The 23,824-nt window shown below is 38.5% G+C and overlaps 1 protein-coding gene across 2 annotated transcripts in view; it reads left to right on the forward strand.

Moving 5' to 3' along the window:
• Positions 1–23,824, forward strand: part of RSU1 (Ras suppressor protein 1) — a 109,034-nt gene that overhangs the window by 13,370 nt on the left and 71,840 nt on the right. For both annotated transcript variants that reach the window (XM_063324745.1, XM_063324744.1), the window contains exons 4-7: positions 9,882–10,002; positions 13,573–13,691; positions 15,210–15,292; positions 15,563–15,677. In XM_063324745.1, the coding sequence (XP_063180815.1) occupies positions 9,882–10,002; positions 13,573–13,691; positions 15,210–15,292; positions 15,563–15,677 (438 nt within the window). The remainder of the gene's footprint in view (positions 1–9,881; positions 10,003–13,572; positions 13,692–15,209; positions 15,293–15,562; positions 15,678–23,824) is intronic.

A 23,824-nucleotide genomic window follows, 5' to 3' on the forward strand; every position in this document is an offset into this window, starting at 1 on the left:
CCTCCAGCTAGAGTTTGTGGTTCTGTAATGGTTCTGGGAGACAGGCTGGGAATTGCAGAATACTAGGATGTCCGGGGAGCCCAGGTCAGGGAGAGAAAAGGCATATTGCCAAGCTTGGCTCTTCTACTCTGGGACTTGCCCCAAGTCATTTCAAGCAGAATGGTTTGGAGCACTGTGAGACAGCGTAAAATAGATGAGTGAGTATGAGAGAGTTTTGTCCAGCTGGGAATAAGGTTTGTGTATCACATTGTCTTGAGGGCTTAGCTTTTTTATAAATTGGCTGCACTAGAACACCAAATGGCTGCCTTTGACTGGAAAAAAACCATACCTTTGCGGACTCAAACTGCAGTCGGCAGGGTAGATTAGGCTTCACCTTTTGGTCCACTTATGTCACTAGATTTGTAAGTGAGCAATAACTGGATTAGAATTAGCAACAGAGAAACTCCTATTTTTAAAAGAAACTGAGCATGTATATTGTGGTTTATGCCTTATCTGACCTTTTTTTTTTTCCCTTGTAGAGCAGCTTTTATGAATTATTTTTCCATTAAGTATGAAGTGGTACTGAAACTTCTAGTCTTTTGATAGCTAGGCTAACTCAAGGTATTCTCCAGCTACTTAAAGTGTATACAAAATTTCACATCCTAATATAGTCGCACTTAATATCCTTACTTGGTACACTGATAAGTTTGTCAATTAGAGTCCTTGTGCTACATGATGAAGAGGAGGTGTGCTTGAAAAGCTTTCAGAAGCTCAGGTTAACTGTAGTCCACCTCAGGAGTGCGCAGAGGGGAAGACGTGACTGGAAAGCAGGCTGGGATGGTAAAGGTTACTTCAGCATTGACAGCAGGTACCGCTGCTGGTCATCAGTACACATGCAACTACTGCGCTGCCAATTTGACATGTTTTATTTCCACTTATTTTTAGGGTATGCTGCAAGTTTTTGATGACTTGTGACTGCTGTAACAGTTATTTGACTTGCCTACTAGAGGTGACTAATTGATGTTGTAATCATGTGGAGAATCTTTTCAGAGACTGTAGCTGTTGTGTCATTATCTGGTCGTACCTGGAGTCCATGAGTGTTTCTGCCGTCAGTGGAAATACCGGCATTATATGATTTGTCCATTAGAGGTCACTGTTTAAATAGCTTTAGCAGTTTCTTTTGTGGGAAGATGCTTATGCTCCCGGTAGCGATTGAGCCTGCCTGGTAGGTGGTGGTGGACACAGCTTAGTTTTTGCTATTCTCCTCAGTCTCCTTAACCTCAGGTGATCCTGTGCTCATCAGCTTCACCGTATTCTTGCGCTGCTTTTAAATGTTCTCAAAAGTTGTCTGCTACTCACAGCTCACTCCTGATGATTTTTTTTTCTATCCTTTTGCTCTTGTGCTGTGATTCCTTGCCCAGTGTTATCAAATGTCTGAATGATGAGAAATCAGGAACAACTATTTTCTTTATCAAACCTCCCCTGTATTACCTGATGTCACGTTCAGTCCTCCTCTCCCTTTCCTCTGAGCTGCTGTCCTGTACTGTCCTATGTTCTTTCCACTGCTTCTTCCTTGATTCTCAAGTGTAATCCTTTACTCATCTTTAGTTCTTTCCTTTTTCTGAGATGATCCATTAGGTTTTCTTCTGCTGGTTCCCATTTCCACACCTGAATTTTGTTTGAGTTCACTTTCTGATCCTGTCAGAATAGCTGTGTCTCGTTGTTCCTTTGAGAGCCACGTGTCCACCCTTTATCATCCTTGTGCATTTCGCCTTCTTCCAGCAGAGCAGTTCAAAACTTTTCCCCTTTTATTTTTTTTTTAAATGCTCGCACAGCTTACTGCTTCTTCGCTCTACCGTCTCCTAGATTGTCTTGCTCTCTATGCATGACCAGCACAGGAGCTTGTCCTTTCATTGCTGTTAACCCTCTTGACTGTGTTGTTGATCTTATTTAACATGCTGCTAAAATCCCTTCGTGTCATTTTTATATTAGGACATCTCCTTTATAAGTCACCTTTCTGGCTGCCATGTATACCGAGATGCATTGGAGATAGTCCAGGGGCAGATAGCAACACTGCATCTGTCTGTCCTGAATGCCTTCCCAGTCTAGCTGCTTTGTCCTGTCCAGACTGCTGAAATGTGTTACAGTGTCTCCCACTGGTATTGTCTATTGTCTGACACTCTGCATTTTGCCTGGTATCAGGTTATTTATACAGCAAACTTGACTTCTGGAGGGAACTAGATGCCCATCTACTCTTTACTCTTCGTTGCTTCTTGTGTTCTTCTCTACTTTGCTTCTGCCTCTGCTTCCTTCTGGTAAGTCATTCCATGCTCTCGTACTGACATGATATACCCCAAAATGGCGCAAGTAAGTTATCTATGCGGTGAAACCAGGGTTGTGTCCAAAGCACAAGATTTCTGCCTGAGAGTGGCCTCTCAACTGTGCTTGGGAGTGGTGCTTCAAATTAACTGTAAGCTTTTCTTTTTTTTGTTATATATTTTGATTTGTTTTTTTACTTCCTATTTCTGGTGTGAGGATCTCTGAAGGGAAATATCTTTATGATTGCAGTGCACAGGGGGATGTGAGAAGGAGGGAAAAGGAGATCCCTATGCATATGCCTTACTAAATTTGTGACATCTGAGTTCTACACAAATGTTTATATTAAATACCTTGTTAGCTTTTTTTCCTCCTTGAAGCAAGCCCAAAGCTTTGGTTCTGACAAAGTACAGATGGTAGAGCATTTTAGCTTTAAATAATACAAATTTTGGGTTTAAGAAGCTTTGGGAGAATGAAGCAGAATAATTTAGGAAAGAGTTTTGTGCTTTAATGGTATAACGATTGCATGCTGAAACCACCCCCATTTATGCATAAATTAAATTGTCAAAGTTTTTGCTGTATGGCAACAAAGTCAGTTTTGCATCATAAGTAAGCGTACATATTAAATACATCACTAGATGCAAATCACTTGTTTTTAACATAATTCTTCAGAAGCTGTTCTTCTCTTATTAAAAGGCATCTGTAAATACATTAACTAATTTTTTCTAAGTCTCAATGTTTTCTGACATATTTTAGTACAAATTTCTTGTCTCTTCGCTTATCTACCAGTGGCTTAAAATGGCTGTAATTTTTTTGTGGAAGCCCTATATAAGCGATCTTTCTCCATGTGTACGTACAGGCTGTAATGTAAAATTGTTGGAAGTACTCTTGCCAGGTATAGAGTATTTAAAAGTTGGCATTTCTGAGTAAGAGGCTGGAGTGACCTTGACCTGTGAGGTCAACAGATACTTATAGTATTAGTTACAAAGACCTGGTGTTCAGGGCATCTTTGGTTAGTCCCTCTTGTAAACTGCAGAAAGCATGTTAAATAGACTGAAGTAAAGAGAATATTGAGGGAGGGGAAGGGGAACATGCTGAACTTCATCTGGTTTGATTTAACTAAAGCTGGCTACCGTGCAGTAGTGTGAAACCATGCTTAAACAACTTAAACGCCTGAAGGAGACTCACTAGTAATCGCTTCCTAACCTCAGCCCCTGGTTTCTAGTATGTTTCTACAAACTCTGGAGCACATCTTGCATTTTCTTCTCAGAGAAAAACAGATTTGTCCTTTGTCTTCAGTAGATGTCATTTGATTCCTGGCCTCTTCTCAGTCTTTCTGGTGCTCACAGCACTTCTACTTAGACTCTGGCTTCTAAATTAAAACTATTTGTTGATAAATGGCTTTGTTAGCACAGTAGTACATAAGTGAGCTGCAGCATAATTTAAACATGTTCATAAGAACACTTTCATAACTGCAGTGCTTCTCTGGATGATTGCAAAAAAGAACTCTGCTGGTCTGTGGAAAGAGCTGAAGATTAAGGAGAGAAGTTTGTTTTTAATGTTTTAAGTGTGAGGAAGGTTAGTATCCACCTTTGGAAGAAAGTGAGGGGAGGACAAAAGGAGAAACTTGAGCTACGTAATGCGTAAATTAAGTACTGTGTGCTTCAGTTGGGATCAGGATTCTCTTCAGTTAACTGCCAAGTATGATATCAGCACACTTATGAATATTTAAAATGAAAACTGTTGTGTTCTCCCTCTGCTAATTCCTCTTTCATTTTGGTGAAGCTGATTGCTTCTCTCTCAATATAACAGAACCCTTGTCGAATTAATCTAAACATGACTCGAGCTCTATGAGTACAGTTATATTGGATGCACAGAATGCATTATATATTTAGTATTTCTAAATACTTCTTCCCCCATGAAATGTGAGTAACATTTCATGTCTTTATGACCTTTAGTCTAAGGGATCCTTACTCATGAAAAGTTCCTGTTGATGCTAATTGGATTAGCAACAGTCTGGAGAACTGGGTTTATTATATTGTATAGCCCACAGGTTTTACTGTAGGCTTAAGAAATAGGGTCTTGCTCTTGGCTAGAAAACCTTACCTGGGATCTACAATGGACTGATCGCACTCTCAAAGGTCTGTATTGAGTTCTCTTTACTCAGACTCTTGACCAGCTTGTAAGTGGAACAGTTTAATGAGAAACTGGCATAGGCTTATAAATCTCTTCTCTGACAGGTAGTGCTATTTTAATAGCTCTTCTAAATAAATATTCTCTTAGACCTGTAAAGGTTTGGAGTACTACTGAACATCATGTACTGCAAAATTACTTCATTAACTAAAGAAACATTCTGAAAAAACAGGGATTCTGCAGCTTAAAGTTTTTAAAGATGTGGATGCCAAAGAAACTAATCATATTTTAAATGCTTGAAATTCTTATTTCACTTGCTGTCCGATTCAAAACCCATTGAATTCAATGGGAGGTTTCCTGTAGCCTTTGAATCATATTTATTGAGGAGATCGTATGCTTACTCATGCAGTTTTATGAATAGGCAAGTATTACAGATACTGTTTTCCAAGCAGCAGTGGGACAATGTTTGTTTTGAACATTCAGTATTAAGGTATAAATGAACTGAAGTGTTTAACTCTGTTTACATACTGTGTGTTCCTCTCATGGAAACTATGATATTTAATAAATCAGTTCACTTGTCCAATTGAGTAGTTTATTGGCTCTTGTCACCTTTTTCATCTGAGCTTCCTTGTCAAAATTTTTTTATATTTGAGTTTTAAATTGTAAAGGAAATTTTTATATGGGTCTCTCTTATTAAGAGTGTTTTCAGAAATGTTTGATTTCATGTTGGTCCCTGCTAAACACAAAAAACCAGACTAAATTTCATCTTTTAGATAAAAAGCAAATGGAGACTTAATCTTGCAAACACCTGAGTTTGTTTACTTTCAAAGCTGTGAGTATTCCTGTTGTTTTCCAGTGCTTCACAGAAACTTTAAGAGAAATAATCCTGGAGATCACTTGCAGAAATAGAGACTTTCTGAAGTCTCTGCATTTTCAGCTGTATCAAGGGCCCTGCCACCACAAGAGGACTTGTATTGAAATCTAGATGAATGATTGCAGAGTGGAACAACTGGAGGGTGGAAAAATGCATCATCTTTTCTTCTCCTCCATTTTCTGTATTCATCCTCCTTTGTCAGAGGTTGGGTATAGAAAAGGAGCTGGATCTAGATGTCAGTTATAGGTAGTGGTATGAGAACCACTTGACTTCCTGCTTCATGAGAAAGGGTTACGTCTGAGACGCTTATGTCCAAGCTGCTCTGACTGATTTAAAGGTTCTTAGTGTGTGCATGATAGCTGTCTCGGATAAACGGTCCATCTAACTTAGTATCTGCTCTCCAACAGAGGGCAACATCAGCCCTCTAGTAAAGCTAGATGTTTAGTGTTGGCTTCTGGCTCTTGATGTAGAGAGAGAACTAAAGTCCAGATCCAGGATACTTAGGTGTGGAGGTATAGGGATTGAATAGTAGGATTTAATCCTTCTTATGTATGTTTTGGAAATCATATCAGAAGTTCTGAACAGCTGCTGCTTATGTAGGAATAACTTGCCTTGAGTGAAAGGCTGCTCTGATGAGAATATATTTTTGCCTAAACAATTGCCACTAGCTTCAGGGCAAAACAGAGCATGTTTGTTTGTAAATGCTTTCAAGTATAACAAGCTGACAGTCCTTATTTCCAGGAGCCTCTTATTCCTTGGTGTGCAGCCTGTAGACTCTTACTCTCAACCAAGCTCTTGAAATCAAGGTGAAGTCTATAGCTGACATAGTGAATCACCGTATGCAATTTCCAGTATTGAACACAGGGAAGGAAGCTGCTCCTGGTCTTGTGAAGTGAGACTTAATATGAATGGGGCTTCATGATGTGACTGAAGCTTCACAGGAGAACGCAAAGGCTTTGGGCTGCCAAATTTTACTAGCATTTGCTGAGGGGGAGTTTAGTTGTTAATGACACTGGGCAGCAGATGGTCTTAGAAGAGTTGTTAAGACACTGTGGATCGTACTGTAAATATGTGGGTGAATGGAACCAGGATGCTGACAGTTCACTCTCACAGCTCATCATGAGAAGGTGACTCGAGTGGAACTCAGTATTGCCAGAACATGAATTTTTTGATATTTTGCAGTCTGCTATATATCTGGGAAGAATTTTGCAGCATAACAGTGGGACGGTAGTCGGGATGCACTTACTCGTGTAAAGTTCAGAACAGACGACATTATATGCCTAGTCAACCTTGCTTGACCACTGCTGATCTTTAGACCTGAAGGTGCTGGATCTGTGCAGTTTAGCTACAAGACCACTACAGGAGTTAATTTCAGTCTTCTGTTTTTCTTTGAATCCAAGAGAGCATTCATTCATCTGAATTGTTGAACCAGAAAATAAGCTGTTACAGGAAAAGGTCCTCTTTCCCCTACCACAAGCCTACTCTTCTGTTTTTCTGTCTCACTAAATACCTCCAGCCCCTTCATCCAAACGAAAAAATACAATTGTGGATTAGGACTTTTTACTTTCATTTAACAGGGTGAGACACAAAGTAATTTATCCAAATCCTTTGCTAAATTTTTAGCCTTTTTAGCCTGCTTACCCATGCAGCTTTTCATACGGCTTGAAGAAAATAATGATATAAAGTATCCTAAGTGTAATTTATAACATAAAGTACAGCATGTGGCAATTATACAAATATATCAGAAAACTTAGTGGACAGTGTGCACGGGCACAGCTCCTGTTGTTCTCTAGGGACACTTATTCACACCTGTGCCCTCACAAAGAAAACCAAATTTAAAACCTCTGATAAACTAGGCAATGGAAGTTGAGGTTTTGCCCCATGGTTGCAAGTCAGGTAAGCAGATAGAATCAGAGACTCTTCAACTGTGTAGTAACCCATTGACACTAGAGTTCTCTTTGCTGTGATCTTCAGTGCAAGTGTAATCTTTGTGAACAAATCTCTAGAAGCCATTTTCTTCCTGTCTAGATGTCATCTTTTTCCAGGTAGCCTCATGGGGCTTTTTTTTGATTGTGTTTGGTTTTTTTATTTTATTTCTAATTAAGATCATCATTCACCTTCTTCCTTGTAATGAATCTTTTTCTCCCTGCAGTCTCCTAGCTTAAGTCAGAAGTGAGATACAAGCTTAAGAATTCCCTTTTTCTTAAGGATGGCAAACAAGTTGGTTTGGACAGGTATTTGAAAGGATGCATCAACTAAATCAGTGTCAGTAGTTCAGGGTAGCTCAGTAACTGGGTCCAGCTTTTTGCTTGATGTCACTTATTGTTTGGACTCTGTCAGGCTCCTTGGAGGGTACTTGTCCCCATCTTGTGGTCTGTTCACAGACACAGAACAGCTTTGCTGCTACTCTGTGATGCAAGAGGTCATTAGGGAACTAAATCCACTGTGAATGGGACTGACTAAATGTAAGGTGCCTGTAACCAACACTGTTTCAACTGAAATGCATGTCAGGTATTGCTGGCTTTCCTTGCATGAGGGTAGCACTAACAAGTTGTCTCTATAGTCTGACAGTTTCTGTAGTCCAGCCTCACAGCACAATCAAAAAAGTTTCATGGGCTTCCTCTCTTTGTAGTGATAGTGTATGGTCCTTGGTGTAAGATGTACTTTTTTTCAGTTGGCTTTGAGAAATTTTGGTGTCTTGGGTAACATCTTAATTTCTTTATCATCTGGTGATGGCTTTCAACCTGAATAATTGAAACACAGAGTTGACACCTAGGCAGCCAAGCTGACTGTAGGTTTGGTAAGTCACCTCTGAGATGTCAGGCTCTTGTTTCAGTGTTCCCACAACAGAGCTCTGCATTACATTTAGCATAACTTGTGATGTTAAGTTGCAGTGGTTTTTTTTTTCTAGGAGCGTGTAATCTCTTACACTGTCAAAAATGCCAAAACCTTCATACTGAATTTTTATTAATTGCATCAACAGTGTAACTTCAGGAGAATTGTATTTGATCTCTGTATCATTTAGACTTTGACTAAGCTAAAACCTGCATTTGCTAGTACTTCTGATTACTAGTCTTGCATGAACATAGTATCTGCTTGAGAAGAGTAGTAACATGGTTTGCCAGTCCACTGCATCTCATCAAAGTCAAATTATAAAGTCTAATTTCTGAAAGGAAAACATTTTAATATTGGTAATTACTGTTCTGGTGAAATATTGAGGCTGGAAACAGCTGAATTATGTCAATTAAAATCCTCACTTCTGTTAGGGAATAATTTAAAACAACAGTAGTAGTACATTACCCTTTACTTTCTGAAGGCACATAATTCTTGCTGTCATTGAGTGACAGATATGCATGGACCAGTTGGAAAATACCGCAAAGGGAGGGCTTTTAAATGTTCAAATTTGCCTTAATGACTTTATAAAAAAAGTCTGCTAGAAATCTTCTGCAATGAATATGGCCCTCAACAGTAATATTTATGTAGTGTAATTAGAGTGTTTGTTAGGCATCCCGTTATTGTTCACAATGTCTAGTAAATGTGACATACTATAATGTTCTGCTTTGTAAACATTATTGACTCCATTTCAAGACTGAGATTGCCTCATGCCAACAAATAAAAGAAAAATCATGGCCTCATAAAAACTTGTAATTATTTAGATGTGCACTCTGTGGGTTCCTGATGCAGTCAAAGTTGAGACTGAACCAAGGTGAATATCGAACACAGGTGCAAGCTTTGGTGCAGGTGATTTGCCAACCTCTTTTTATGTAAACCTCAGCAGTCTGCTTAAATCTTACTAAGTTTAAGGGGTAAAGATACAAATCTAAATAGCTTTTAAACCTCACTTGTACAGACATACTCATATTGTGCTTCTTTATTATTTTTTGTGTTTCTAGAGAGCAAGCAGATGTTGATTTGTTGGTAATCCAATGTACCCATGTATGTGTATTGATCAGCTAGTTATTCACTCATTGGAGGTTAACTGAAAGAGTCCATCTTTTAGGGCTAAACTTACTTTTTTTGTAAATTTTGTTGTATCTTAAATGGAAAAAACTTGGGTGCCAAATTATTTAAGCAGTAAGCAGAATGGGCTATTGCTAAAAATGAATTTTTATTTCATGTTTGCTGTTAAAGACCTTTAATAAAACTGTCGTCTTGGTGTAACTACTTGTATCATTAATTTTTTCAATTCAAATAATGAAATTATCTGAATCTCTTGGGGTCTGCTCTTTTGAGACCCGCGTGTGCTACATGAACTGAAGTGGACAACCTGCTTCCCTCTCTTAGTCTATGAGAGCATTTGTTGTCCTTGTCTCTCTGCAGTGGTGTTTGTTAGTCAAAATACCTTACAATGCTGGTAGTAGTTTTCTGAAGAGTGCAAAGTGACTGCTCTTAGCAATGAGAACAGATTCCAGATAGGAGGCTTTTTTGATATAAACTTTGATTTTATTGCAGTAGCTATTAGATGCTGTTTCTACTGTCAGACACTACAAACAGAGCAAAAGACGGGTGCTAGTAGAGCATCTATAGTCTAGGTAGCTAGTTTGAATTGCAGTCTCTCACGATGAAAACTTTCCCACAGCTGTGCCAGCAAACATCGCAGACCTGAGAAACATAGAAGTGCTCAACTTTTTCAACAACCAGATTGAGGAGCTGCCTACACAGATTAGCAGCCTTCAGAAGCTCAAACACCTGAATCTTGGGTGCGTATCTTAATGCAAAAATTTGCTGTAACAGAGGTAATGCCAAATGTTGTTGAAACGGAACCTGGAATTTCTTATTTTTTGCTATTAAAGTTTCTTTTTGAAAGTGTTTGTGAGGATATTTTGGCAATTATGACTTCAGAGTGTTTATCTAGTATCCTGGATAATCAGGTACTTAAAAGTGATCAAACACTTACTCTGGTATACTGATAACTGTTTAACGGCAAACAGCAACTCACATTCATCTAATACTGAAGTAAAACCTAACAGTTATTGAATTTTACTTCCCTAGCAACTGTCTCTTTAATTCTGTGGTTGCTGTGTAAGAGACAGGCTCTATATTCTGTTCTGTTTTTTTAAAAAAAAAAAAAAAAAGCAAGCTGGTTTTTTCCATGTTAATTTAGGACTTTAATTCCAAAGTCCCAAATTTGGGATTAAAGACATTTCAATTTCTATTAAACCTTTAAAAGAAGCAGCAAGTCTTTAAATGTGTATTTATTTCAGAGAGCTACTATTGACTGAATTTGAGCCAAAGTCATTCCTGTTAAGTGTTGAGATACTATATTCCAGTAGAGTTGGTGGTACTTTGTAAGAAGTATGCTTCCAGAAGGCTTTCTTGAATTATTAAGAAAATAAATGTGAAGCACAAACTTCCTTAAAATTAACTGGGCATATTAAAGTGTAACTAATTAGAAAAACACTGGTAGGGGAAAGCTCTAGCTTTATAGTCTTCTCACTGAAGAATGTTTGTATTTTATAAATTCAAGCTTCTGAAGACCTTAAACTGAGGATTTTTTTTTTTTTTTTACTATTTTAAATACCGAATGATTTTGGCGAAGATCTGTGTATCGTGCTTTAGATACTTTTGTGAAGTGCTGATAGTTGAATTGCATCTTGAACTGTTGAAATGACAATAAATGTTTTCATGATGATCTGTCTTCTCTGGTCTTTATTTGGTTACTTTAGATCTCTGGCATGCCCTAATATCTGTTTGAACCTGGAGCTGCTTTTCAGAGTGAATATTCATTCATGATCAGGTTTCTATGTATCTTGGGGGTTAAATCCATATTTTTGCAATGGTATATGTTGCAGTGTATGGAGGGGGGAAGAAGCTGGGCTCCTTCTGTGGACTGAAGCAGTGACAATTGTTAGTGTAGTTCAAATACTGGTCTCATTAATGGAAAAGATGTAGTGCAAAAGTCCACCTGGGGTTAAGACCAGCAGGCATTCAGGTCTTGAATCACAGTTGCCACCTTCATGTGTCCTGTGGCCCAAGATCTTGTAGATTAAATGCTCTTCCTTCTTAATCCCCTCTTCAGCCATAATCTTCCAGGCACAGGATTTACAGCCCAGCAAAATAGGCTATGCTTCAGAGGTCCTTGGAGTTAGTAAAGGGGAAACTTCTGCCCTAGTAGTTTGTTGGGGGGCAGCCTGTAAACCCTCTTGTCATCTGCAGTGCATGTGTACACACAGGGCATCAAAACAGCCCTCTGGGGGAGAGGGGAAGCTTGAATAAGAGCATAGTCAAGTAGCGGGGTAGAAAGAGGGAAGGTGTACTGCTGCACTGAACGCTGGAAAAAAAGAAAAATTTTGGAAGGCAGGTGTGGCATGGTTTCTGGGGCACAAGCTCAATGCTTGAACTTGTGCTGGGCAGGGACTTGCAGCTGGTTCTTTTTCCATGCCAAAGAATAGATACCGTTCTGCCTGTTGTCAGTAGGGAGACTGCTCTCTCTCCCTGCTCCTTGCTTGCAAAAGGGAGGGCCGTCAGGGCCGCCCATCCTTTTTACTAGTGAAAAAGGAGCTGCTTTCTTTAGTCCTATTTGATATAAATAACAGTTTTAAAAACAGAGACAAGTCTACAGTAGCAATAGTGGAGAATGCCTTTCTGTATTTTAATAGCTACTACTATTGAGGTGCAGGTCCCTGGTAGGACTTCTTATGGGGCATGAGGAGGAAGAAGATTTCATCTGGTGTTTAGCTACAGAGAGCTGATCTCTACAGGTTCTTGTTCTGGTGGGGCTGGCTTATGCAAAAGTGGGAGAGGAAAGGTGAAGTTAGTATCTGAGAGTCTGTAAAAGAAACGTTGTATGTGCTTCTCCTGCCTGTGCTCACATGGGTGTGTAGTCGTCATGCTTAGTCTGGACGTGCAGCTGCTCTTATATTTAATTTTGTGTCTAAAGAACTTCTAGAAGATGGCCTGTCCTACAGATGTATTTCACAGTATTTATCACATGGTATAGCACAGTGTTTGTCAGACATTGCATGGGGGAGATTAGAGCCAAAAGTCTTTATTTTTGGATACCTAACTTTGTCAATATTTCAACTTGAGTTTTGATAGTTTAGTGTTACATCACACTTCATAGACTCATGTTACATCTTCTTTTGACTTCAATTGTGTCTATGGCTATTTATCACTTTTGCATCAGAAGGAGAGTCAAATTCAGAATGTGTTTAGAGATAACATGTGAAAGGTCATGATTGTTTCCAGTCCCCACATAAGAATAAAATCCAGTTCTTCAAAATAGTGCATGCTTTTCCTGAAGATGCCTATCTTCTCTATTCTGCTTTCAAACCCGGTGGTAACTGAAGTAAGATCCATACACACAAGCTTTATGTTTGTTGTACATGCAATAGGGACAGTATAAATAATAAGTTGATAGTTCTTTGCTGTTCATATGCTAAGCAGGTAGAGCTCCAGCTCATACACAAACAGTGAGGTGCTATCAATATTGTCTCCAGCTCCTTGCCTTTCTTCGCCGTTGCAGCAGCTCTAGTGATTATCTGGATCACCTTGTTCAAGCCCTCTGAGGTCAGAGAAAAATTACTATTCTCTGTACCCCTTCTGCTCCAGGATATCAGAGAAACCTTTTCCTTCTGGTAGCTTTCCGCCTGTTCTTCTGGCTGTTACCAGTGGGAACTGCTATCCTAAACCCTCTAAGACGGGCTGAACGAGCTATATTTAGACTAATCCTCATCAATCAGAGGACTGACATTTTATTTACTTCATGCTCCATGTGCATCGATAGTTATCTAGTGACACAAATTTGCTGTTCTTAAGAAGCGGTTTGAGCAGCAATTATCAATGAACATAAATACCGGGCAGTTGTGGTATTCCGCTTTGTATTTGGTGCCATGGTGAAGAGCTATGTGGAATGGGGGAATGGCAGGTGGTCAAGAAGATGTGCAAAAGGGTAATTTGTAGTTTAGCTAGAAGATAGGTCATCTACCAAGGACTAGCTTTCTCCGTGGCACACTGTTTAAGCTGAGCGTAGCATTGTGGCACCTCTCTCCCTGGTGCTTCGTGTTTCAGGTGTGGCTGTTGATTGACATAATAAATGGGATTCCTTGCAAGTATATAAGTTTTGGCATATTTATGTGAGTGAGAGATTTAAAAAAGACCTGCATCGCCAAAGGCTTGCTCAGTATTTTGTAGCATCAAGCCCTTTTCAAAATAAAAGGGTAGTTTGGTTTAGAGTACACTTTTTAGAAATTAAACTCATTGCCTGTATTATTCCTACCAGATGAAGTGAATACTGATGTCGTGTTCTGTTTTTTCTTCTTCACCTACAGCATGAATAGGTTAAACACCCTGCCAAGAGGATTTGGCTCTTTACCAGCTCTGGAGGTTCTTGACTTGACTTACAATAACTTAAATGAAAATTCTCTACCAGGAAACTTCTTCTATCTGAGTAAGAAACTTTTCTAAAAACTCTGCAAATCTTCATGATATGGTGCTTTGCTTTCTGCAGTTGAAATTTATTTGGTGGAGACTGAACTCCAACAGAATTTTTTATGATATTTATGTTTTCCTTTGAATATCTCTCGACTATTTCTACATAGCTCAGCAATATTTACCACTTGCATACAGTCACCTGACACCATTGGACATGAGAAGACTTGGTTAGTAATGGTATATTAATTTTCTTCTGAGTAATATTTCCTTGGGTCCCATACATGCAGTTAAAACTTCATGTAAGCTTGCAAGTCTCAGGGGAAAGGAAACTGTTTTGCAAGGCAACTGTTGTGTGTTGACTCCAGAAACAATTGTGTTCTTGATGGTTCGTTACTGAAATAGTTTTAACAGCACGTGGATGTTGAAGCATCCAGTATGTTAAAAAACATGGTAAAGTTACAAGGTTTGGCACAGGAATGGTAGAGCTAAGCTGACCTTTGCACATGTTAAAAATACAAGCTCAGAGAGTTAAAATAAAGGTATTGTAATGCATATGTGCAAAAGGGCTGTATTATGGTTGCCTAAGCAACTTGAATTCTGGCACTTTCTGGATTTCAGTGATTCTGCTACCTTACTGGTCTTTGCACTGTGCTGTGCTGAAGTGGCTTCAGAGTTAGTGCATTTAGCAGCAAAAGTGAAGGCGAGGGGAGAGGAAGGAGTGCCGCTGTCTGAGGGATTTCATGATTGTAACCTGGCAGAGGGAAATTTTTTAGTCAGCATTATTAAAAATGGTTACATATAATGAAGTGAAAAGAGGAGGAGGAGTAAACTGCAAAGGACAAATGGGATCTCCTCTCCGGTGGGGAGGAGAAGTTTTGCTGACCTGACCACCTTGCTTCCTGCTGCACCCGACAGTTCTTTGTGAGTCTCCATTTGTATTTTTTTTTTTTTAAACAATCATGTACACACATTCAATAATAGCAAGCTACATGTTCGTGCTGGGTCATCTCTTTTTCTGTAAATTTCGTAGAGACTAAGCATGGAAATTATAAATTACATAATATGAGTGTTCAGTATTGCTCTCTTTTAAGATTTCTTTCCCAGCGTTAGGCTGTGCTTTCTGTACAGCTTAATATAGATGTGTATTTGTCCAAAAAATCTGATTTTTTTTTAATGTTTGTTTAGGATGCAAATTGATGTAATAAATAAGAAATAAAGAAGAATAAAGAATAATGACTGCATTCTGACAGCTGAGCATTGAGACTATATGCCAGAACCTGCCAGAATCTGCTATTGTAGAAATTGTTAATTGTGCCAGTCCTTTTGAATATAGATGTATTCCTGAACTCACCAACAATACAATAAGCCAGTAAATCTAAGTTTGACCTGCTTGTTATTATTGTGAGCCCTGGGTGTGTCAAAGGCTTTTCACCAAGTCAGGGTTATTAATCAAACTTGACTCCCTTTTATTGATTAGACCTCAAACGGTTGGGTTATATGCCACCCTGTTTATATATTGCTATTTAATTTGCAGCCACCCTGCGTGCACTCTATCTAAGTGACAACGATTTTGAAATCCTGCCGCCAGATATTGGGAAGCTCACAAAGTTGCAGATAGTAAGTAATTTATCTAAATTCTTGGAAAATCAATTCACTTTTGCAATGCTTGTAGGAATAGAATCTAGTCAATTTGAGGAGTAGTAGGGTAAGTTTGTGGGAATAGACCACTACACCTGGAACTGTTTCTTGTTTACCAGCAGACACTTGTAAATAAATTGGAAGAATTGAGCGTTTAGGAGAAAGGTGGGGGCAGAGGGAGTAGAGTTCTGTTTTAGGCTGCTTTATGGTGACCAAAAATTGTTCTGACTACTTTATATTCACTCTTAGCTGAGTCTTAGAGACAATGACCTGATATCACTGCCTAAAGAAATTGGTGAGCTCACTCAGCTGAAGGAACTTCACATCCAGGGAAATCGTCTTACTGTGCTGCCCCCAGAACTAGGTAAGATTATGGATGGTCTTTTATTTATTTGAATAATAACAATAATGATGCACTGTGTTTCCGCTGAAACGAAACCAATTGTTAAACTCTAGGAAATGATTTTGCTTAAGTTGTCATTGCTGCTAATATTTACTTTCCTGTGAGAAAGACTCACTTTTGTCACTCCTACTCAATATGCAGGAGAGGCCAGAAGATGATGTGTGTTTAGTTTTATTATGTTTTTTTTCATGTTACATTTTCCTTGTGTATTAGTACACCTGACTGCCAATTTGCATACAGCATCTTGCTTTATATAAGATATCATAAATATTGGGTCTGCAAAGCTATTCTTGTCTCTGGCTGGGTTTTGAGAACACTGTTTGGATCAGACAAAATTATATTAAGCAAAAATGACAGCAGTATAACTGACTTTTTTGTGACTGTCCTGTGAAAATGGAAGTTTGATCAACTAGAGTGAAATATAGCTAAATTAGAGGAATTTTTTTGTTTTCTGTTTGGTAGCTTACCTTAGTGAGTTGATGGCGGTTTCACTTAAAGCAGTGGAGCTGGTTGATGTACTTTGAATTTGTGATATCGGCCATTTAAATATGATTACAAGTGGCTTCTTTAAACCTATAAGGTAGAGTTTATCTTTGAAACTTAAGTATTGATTTTGGTGAATTTGTATTGCCGTATTCCATTTTAAGGAGGTGCATTAACTTCAATAGAAGTTGTGCCTGTTTGCCCCATGCCAGAATTTGGTTTCAGATCTTTTTAAATATTGTCATAAAATATTTTTGTTGGGAATAATGTAGCTGCCTCAATTATCTGTTGTTGAAATATCTGTTACGCAGGGTTTGTTCCTTATTTCTTGTTATTGTGGACTGTGGCAACTTCTTTGTTTCTACTGGTACCTTCCAAATGGTTCCCAAAACTGAGAAAGATAGTGACTGAAGTTTGCATGATAAAGCAAAATTATTTGTTGTCATAAGAACTTGCGTCGACCCATTAGAGAATGTGGCAGCTGTGTGCATAAACGTGACAGTCTGCAATGTGTGCTTTTTGTTTCATACAGAAGTGTCTGCTGCTTTCTATGAGGTGGGGAAGATGTTTGTCTTGACTCTTACTTGTTTATCCACCATGGTTTTTTTGCCTTTGTCAATCTACTGGACTATATGATGCTCAGGATTTTTTATTTTTTCATTTCGCATCACCGGTAGTTGAAAGTTGCTCTCGTTTGCTTAATTTCAGATGTTTATTCCTTGACACATGTATACTTTCTGTAGCTTTTTGTCACAGTCATATTTATTTATAAAATCCTTTTCAACAGCAGTAACATCTCAGAAGCATGTAGTATCTCTAAATGTACTTTTATGTAGCTTCCTAAATTATAGCCTTGTTTTTTTCCAGAAAGTGGAAATTAAGTGCTGCACTGAGTCTAACCACCTTCTGCAGCTAATTAAATGTTCTAAACATGCTGCTGCCATACGAGCATAACAGCAAATTCACTTTAAATGGCTTTACATCACTGTCCAAACTGAATGGAAATGTTTGAAACAAAATTCTTTTTTTATTTTGCACTGACCTGCAAAGCTCAGGATGGCCAAGGGAAGCATTTCTCCTGTTAGTTAGCATTTGTTTGCATTATAGAGCGATACCACAATCTGGTAGAAAAAGGACTTGTCATTTTGCCCCACCCGATTAGGATGATGTGCATTGACACAGCTTAAGTCCTTGTCACCTCAGTTCTTTATTACTCAAATGCTATCCTATAAATTATACTTTTCTCTTCATTTTATGGTCTTACCCAAGATTCTCATTCATGATCAATTGGTGTAATTTCTATTGCAGTCTATGCCATGTGTAGTGCTAGAATAATTTATATATATATATAAAAAAATTAAAATAGCCTAGATTTTGTGGTATATTTCCAGAGGAGATTACACTGAAGTCTAGATTTATAACTTGTGCAACTTGTAAGCATATTTACTGTGCAAAGCGATGTTGCTTGTTTGTTAAACACCTAGGCAAACATTTAGGAAACAGATTTTAGTAAATGGAGCACCAGGCTGGGCTTTGGAGAGCTTGTTTGAGATGAGGTAGGAGCAGGCCACAGGCAAGCATGAATCTGCTGAATTAGAAGTCGCTTTGTCTCTGCAGCCCTGTTTTCCCTTCTGCAAACTAGGGCAATTTACAGAAGCAGGCCCCTTTACAAACAGTTTTAAATCTGCCAAGGAAAGGTGGTATGCGAGTGTTGCACCCTAATGAATGGACTGCGAATTCCATAGTCGTCTTCTGAGGGAAAAACAATTTTATCTGCTGCCTGAGTTCTCCCTCCTAAATTTTTAAAACTGGATTATAATGTAAGGAGAACTATCCAAATACTTTGTGCTGTGCTTGTTGGATAAATAGCTTTTCAATGAACAGGTCCTATTTGCATTAATTGGAGGTACTGCTGTTCCATTTAAAGTAAACAATCTTTCCTCTCTCATTATCACTTTCATAATTAAAGGTGCTGAAGGCTTTTGACTGGCTTAGTTCGGCACTGGTGGACAGATGAGTCATTAGATGTTCATTTACCAGGGAGATGGGCACAATATAAACAGCCGAATAAAACAGTGTATTTGAATGAGGAGAAGGGGAGGAGTACATTAAACTGGTTTTTAAAGGTAATGGAAATAAGTGCAGAAGACGACATGGAGAGTAGGAGTGAGAAAAGGCCATAAACAGGCGTTGAGATCACATTTTGGAATGGAGAGAGATACCAATAAATAAAAACTTGCAGTCTGCTCTTAATTTCACCTGACGTGATTGAGTGTGGCACACACCAGTAAGAGGACTGTGGGAGATCAGCGTTACCCTCCTCTGTGTTTAGCAGAGAATACCTATCACTAATTTAAGAAAAATATTCTTGCCCAGGAGGAAGACCCCTGTCTAGAAGAGCGCAGTGGTGCTCTGGGTGAGGGAGCTTGTCTGTAAATACAGTACGTGTGAGTGATGAACAGAGGAAATGGCCAGGAGTAGGTGGGTGGAATTTGCAGCGTGTTTTCATCATTTGTCTCTCAAAACCCCGTTCATGAGGAATGGTGGTGGGCAGTCATATATAAACTTTAAAGAGGCACTGGCATTTTTTTCCTTAGCATTTAAAAGGTTATGTGCTGCATTGTAAGACAAATAAATCATGATTCACTGCAACAACAGAGTTGCAGTCAGTTATATGAATTGCCAAGGAAGCACTAAATCTGTCACTTTGTGTATTCTGACCATTTAACAATTGGAATGGTGTTTGGAAAGAAAGCCGAGAAGAAACAAGAACCACGTAAAGTGACAGATGTAATTAGTAAGATCAACGATGGTGTTTTAGTTCATTGTATGGTCATCTATGTGGACCCATATGTGCCATATCAAAGATTTTCTTAGCTGAGTCAGGAGTGTAAGAGTAGTATAAGGTGCAGAATATTCACAAAGTTGTAGCTAAACGTAAACAGCCACCCAGAGAATGTAACTAGTTTATCTGTAGGTTTGCGTTTATGATGTGAAAGCAAATGGCAGATTTTTAAAACCAGATTCTAATGTTGACTGTGTTTGTTACCCTGCCGCCAACACACATGTGTGCGCACACGTACATGGAGTTTGCTCATGTTTATGCATGTGGGAAGAACAGTGATTTCTAAGGATGTGTTTCTAATTACCATCCTCTTTTTCCAAAACTGAATGTTGGCATCAATGGCTTTTAAGTATACTATTCAGTACTGTTCTACTTTATCAGATAATTTCCTCAGGCATAGGGAGACACTATCAAAACTGTGATGTTAGGTACATAGTTGAAAAGTGGAAAATACAAGCCCTTTAAAGAAGAAAAAAACCTTTATGGGGTAAGTAGCCATGTTCCTTTTTAAGAAGGGTGAAACATTTTGTAAATTAAATCTGTATGTCAGAATGCCTAAGTAATTCTGTCATCATTTTTTAGTTTTGAACAGCTAAATTATCTTCTGTGGATAAAGGATTGGCTTTAAATAGAAAGTTCAAGGATTCCTGCCAGAAGTCTCAATATTTCCGTCACAGGAGAGGACATTTTAAAATTCAGACTTTTGAAATGACTCTAGAGTTTGTGAATGAATATTATATTACGCAAAGTAGTTGCTGCACTTATTTGTTCAAGTTAATATTAATTGAAATAGGAGTTTACTTAGGTAATTGTAACGGGCATGTGCAAACATAGGAATCACTTATTTCACAAAAGATTTTTCTTTTCTAAATATACTTGACGTAAACATCAAACTTTACTTACCTCAGTATAAACCGTCACTGCATTCTACCTGTGTCACAACACAATGCTGCTTACACCTGCAAATACAGGTCTCTGGTGCTTGTTGGAAGCCTGAACGTCCTGGGGCTCTCTGGATACCAGCTGAGCACTGGAACAACTAATTGATACCTTGCAATTTAAAAAAAAAAAAATTACATGTTTCTAGTTTTGGAACTAAGGCAAAGGTGGTGTAAGAAAGTAAGGAACTTTATTAAACTTCCCAGTGGATAAAGAAAATAACTGTTTTCTAGGATGTAGCAGTTACTAGTTAAGGAAAAATAGAAAAATGTACATAACAAGATAGGTCATGGACAGAGTATTTATGTAAGAAAAGCATCTCTGAAAATTTGTGAATATTCTAATTGCGTTTTTAATTTTTTGCTTGTTTTAAGTTAAAAAAGGAAGAAAAAAAAAAAACCCACCACCAAAACCCACCACTTTTTACGTGGTTAGAAACCAGGCTGATTCCACGAAGTACTTGATGGGAGTTAAGGTGCATGCGAAGAGGTGACAACTCTGCGGTTTCATTATACACAGAAAGGTGTTTTCTGTAGCCCACCATTTAGATTTACACCATGGGCATTCATTTCCTTACACTGCTGTAATTCTTGCCAAACTTCCCAAGATTCAGATTTGATCTTACATTAGTTTTTAAAATATGCAAGTCCTACTGTCGCTTCTCAGATGACTACAGTATGTGTGTGTGTAGGATTTCCTAATGTTGACTGTACTCTGATTATAAGTACCATCAGCATAATAATGATATTTCTGTCGGCAAATATTTCATCTGTTCTGTCAGAGCTGTGGTAGGTAAGAGTACCCTAATTAGAGCCAATCTGAGCAAATGTTATAGTTGTTAAATTTGGTTAATTTCACATGTTTCATAGTACTTAAAAGTGGTTTTGTTCTTCTGAGTACTTGGCAATCTGTGTTTGAATGGAAGTTTCAAACGTACGGGGCAAAAGCAATACAGTGAATCCTTTTTGCACTCATATTTTAAAATTAACTAGATTTTGGTCTGATAGGGACCCTTCAAAGAGAGAATGCTCTGTTGAATTCCCATGTAATTGGGAATCCCAGGGGAGTTTCTGAGTTTGGAAAAAATGTGCAATATATTTCAAAATAAATTGGGATGCTGATCCTCTAAGCCTGTAATACTTCCTGTGCCATTAAAACGTCTTTGATGTTAAACTTCTTTGACATCACGTTAATTCCCTTTGTTCCAAAATGCATCTGCTGCGTAGTGTGTTTCTTGGGTTTCTTCACTGGGAACAACGCTCAGCAGTGACTGACTGTTTGCCCCTCGAGATCCCGGTCAGTGCTAGACAGTTGTTACACAAAGCAGTGAAGGAAATGGTGTTTCCAGCACAATGTGTCACCTTTCAAAGAAAGAAAACGGTGAAACTTAGCAATACTTGTAGGTCTTCCAGTAAACGGTCTCTCTCTTACATTAGGAATGTGTCAGAAAGGAATTTAACCGAGTCGTAAGTAATTTGAAACAATTTTAGAAAGAATGTAGGAAACATTTTGAAGTAATTTCTTGGATTTTTGTCAAAATGCTGTTGCTTCTGCCGTTCCCCTCAGCTGCCCACACAATGGCATCAGCTGGGCTGGTTGCCTTGGTACCTGCAGGCTGTGTGTGGTGGAGTTTGGCTGTTGAAACAGTGTGATTTGTCATGTGGAAGTACAAGCCATTAGCAGAGTGTTGTTTGGCTGGGAGTGCCTTGTGTGCTGCATTGAGTAAGTTCCTGTTTTGTGGCATTCATCAGTGAACGTTAATATTATTTACTGTTTCTACTAGTTGTTACGCTAAGGTCAGGTTTGCTGTGTGGAGTGATGGTAGAAATTTCCAGGGCTCTTCCCTTGTTCACAGAGAATCAATGACTCTTTCTGTCACCTGAATATGGCAGTGTGAGTTTGCCCAGCCAGGTTAGATCTCTATTCTGCCTGTACTTAATAAGTGAAATGTGGTATTAAGGGAGAAAGGGAGAAGTTCAGCATTTCATCTGTTCTGTTGTCTTTCCCAGGCTTCATCTTCAGTCCTGACACATTCTGGAGTGAAAGTCTCCTTGTGCCAGACTCCCCACTACGCTTCAGTGTAGTGATTCTGGCTGACCTTTGCTATGATGCTGGAGTTTCGTATAAATATCTCGGGACTAAATTCACTTTGTTTTAAACTCTCTTCTTTGAAAAGTTGAGGTGGGACAGTGAATTAGAATTGTAATACAGTGAATAGACAGCGCATATATATATATATATATACACACACAGTGAATAGACATTGTAAGACAGTGAATAGAATTGTAATAGCGGTAGCTGAGGCAATATCAGTTTGCCCTGTATCACTTCACCTTTAAGTCAGGGGTAATGAATTCAAGATTTAGTTGGTCTGCTTTTACTTTATTTCAGCAGTGGTCTTTTTGCTGAGAGTTGAAGCAGAGTAGCTATTCTGGGATCCCACTCTGAATAATCAGAGTCTTTATTTAACCTATCAAAGGGAAGAGTGAGAGGAGGCTTAGCTGACGATCCACGCTAACTCTATGAGAAGAAAGCATAGGTCATCTTTCTGCCTTGCAGATGGGCAGCAGCAGCAGTGTTTGAGAACTTCAGTTCAGCACTGAAATAAAGAATGCATTCTAACAGTGATGAACCATTCGAAAAAGACACCATTGGCAAAGTCTCCATCTCCTGGTGTTTTTCAGACCAGATGTTTTTCTGTTTGAAATGACTTTGTTAAACTCTTCAATTACTGAACTGACACAGAGATCTGCTGTTAGATGGATTCAAGTGAACATTCAAGTTGGGGTCTAATCTCTGAACTCATTATTGGAAATTCTCATTTACATCTAAGAAGTTGTTAGAATAATGTGTGACTTTGCAGTATCTGTACTCCTGTAAATAATTGTAAAACTACAAAAAATACAAAAAATAGTAAAATAAAAAAAAAATTGAAAGGAATTGTAAAACTGAGAGTGGGCTTAGGCCCATCAGTGTCTGGTTTTCAGATTGCTCATTCAGCCTTCTCTTACCCTGGGGCTTCCTGTCTAATGCTCACTGATGAGGCTGCAGCCATTCCCGTCTGTGTGGTCAGGAAAGCAGTCAGAGGAAGACTTACAGCTTGCTTCTGTCTGATGGATGTTCTGGAGTATCTGTTTGGTTTATTTGTATGTACCGAATCTGACTTCTTGTTATTTGAGACTTGAACCTTTTCCCTTGTTACGTAAAACCACCACAAAAGCTATTTCGGGGTTCTTGACATGCTGGTGATTCGGAGGGATACTGTTAGACCTTCTCCAGTGCAAGCATGTAGGTGTAAGAGGGCAAAAGTGTTGCTAGGATCAATCTTTTGGAGGCGCTTCAGTGTAGGTTTAGATTTACTAGTCGTTTTCTTTTAGTGCATAGAAACTCATCAATAAGCAAATGTATATTTCCAACATATGCTATGGAGCTGTAGATTTGTTTATCATACAGAATATTTCTATGAATATTTTTGCGCGTTCGAAAAAGATTGAGTCACACTTCACTTATGTACAAGAAATCTTTGCTCTCTCTTGTCTTGCTGCTCCTTTGTAACTACTGTTCAAATCTACTCTCTTCTGTTACAAATCCTTCAAAAGTGAGAGGTCTTCAAAGCAGAGATGATCTTACTGGTTTGTAGGAATGATATGAGTTACGGATGCACAGCTTATATGTGCTTAAGATTGGTGTAAAAATAATTTGATTTTGATAACACTCCATGGTATAGAAATAGGTATATATTTTCATTTTCTAAAATAGATTTTAAGACATCATTCACAATTAATTGCTTTGCTGTCATTTTTATGACATAATAGTCATGATATTTCTTCCACCCCATGCT

This window comes from Chroicocephalus ridibundus, chromosome 2 (genome assembly GCF_963924245.1).
Source record: "Chroicocephalus ridibundus chromosome 2, bChrRid1.1, whole genome shotgun sequence".
Lineage (NCBI taxonomy): Eukaryota > Metazoa > Chordata > Aves > Charadriiformes > Laridae > Chroicocephalus > Chroicocephalus ridibundus.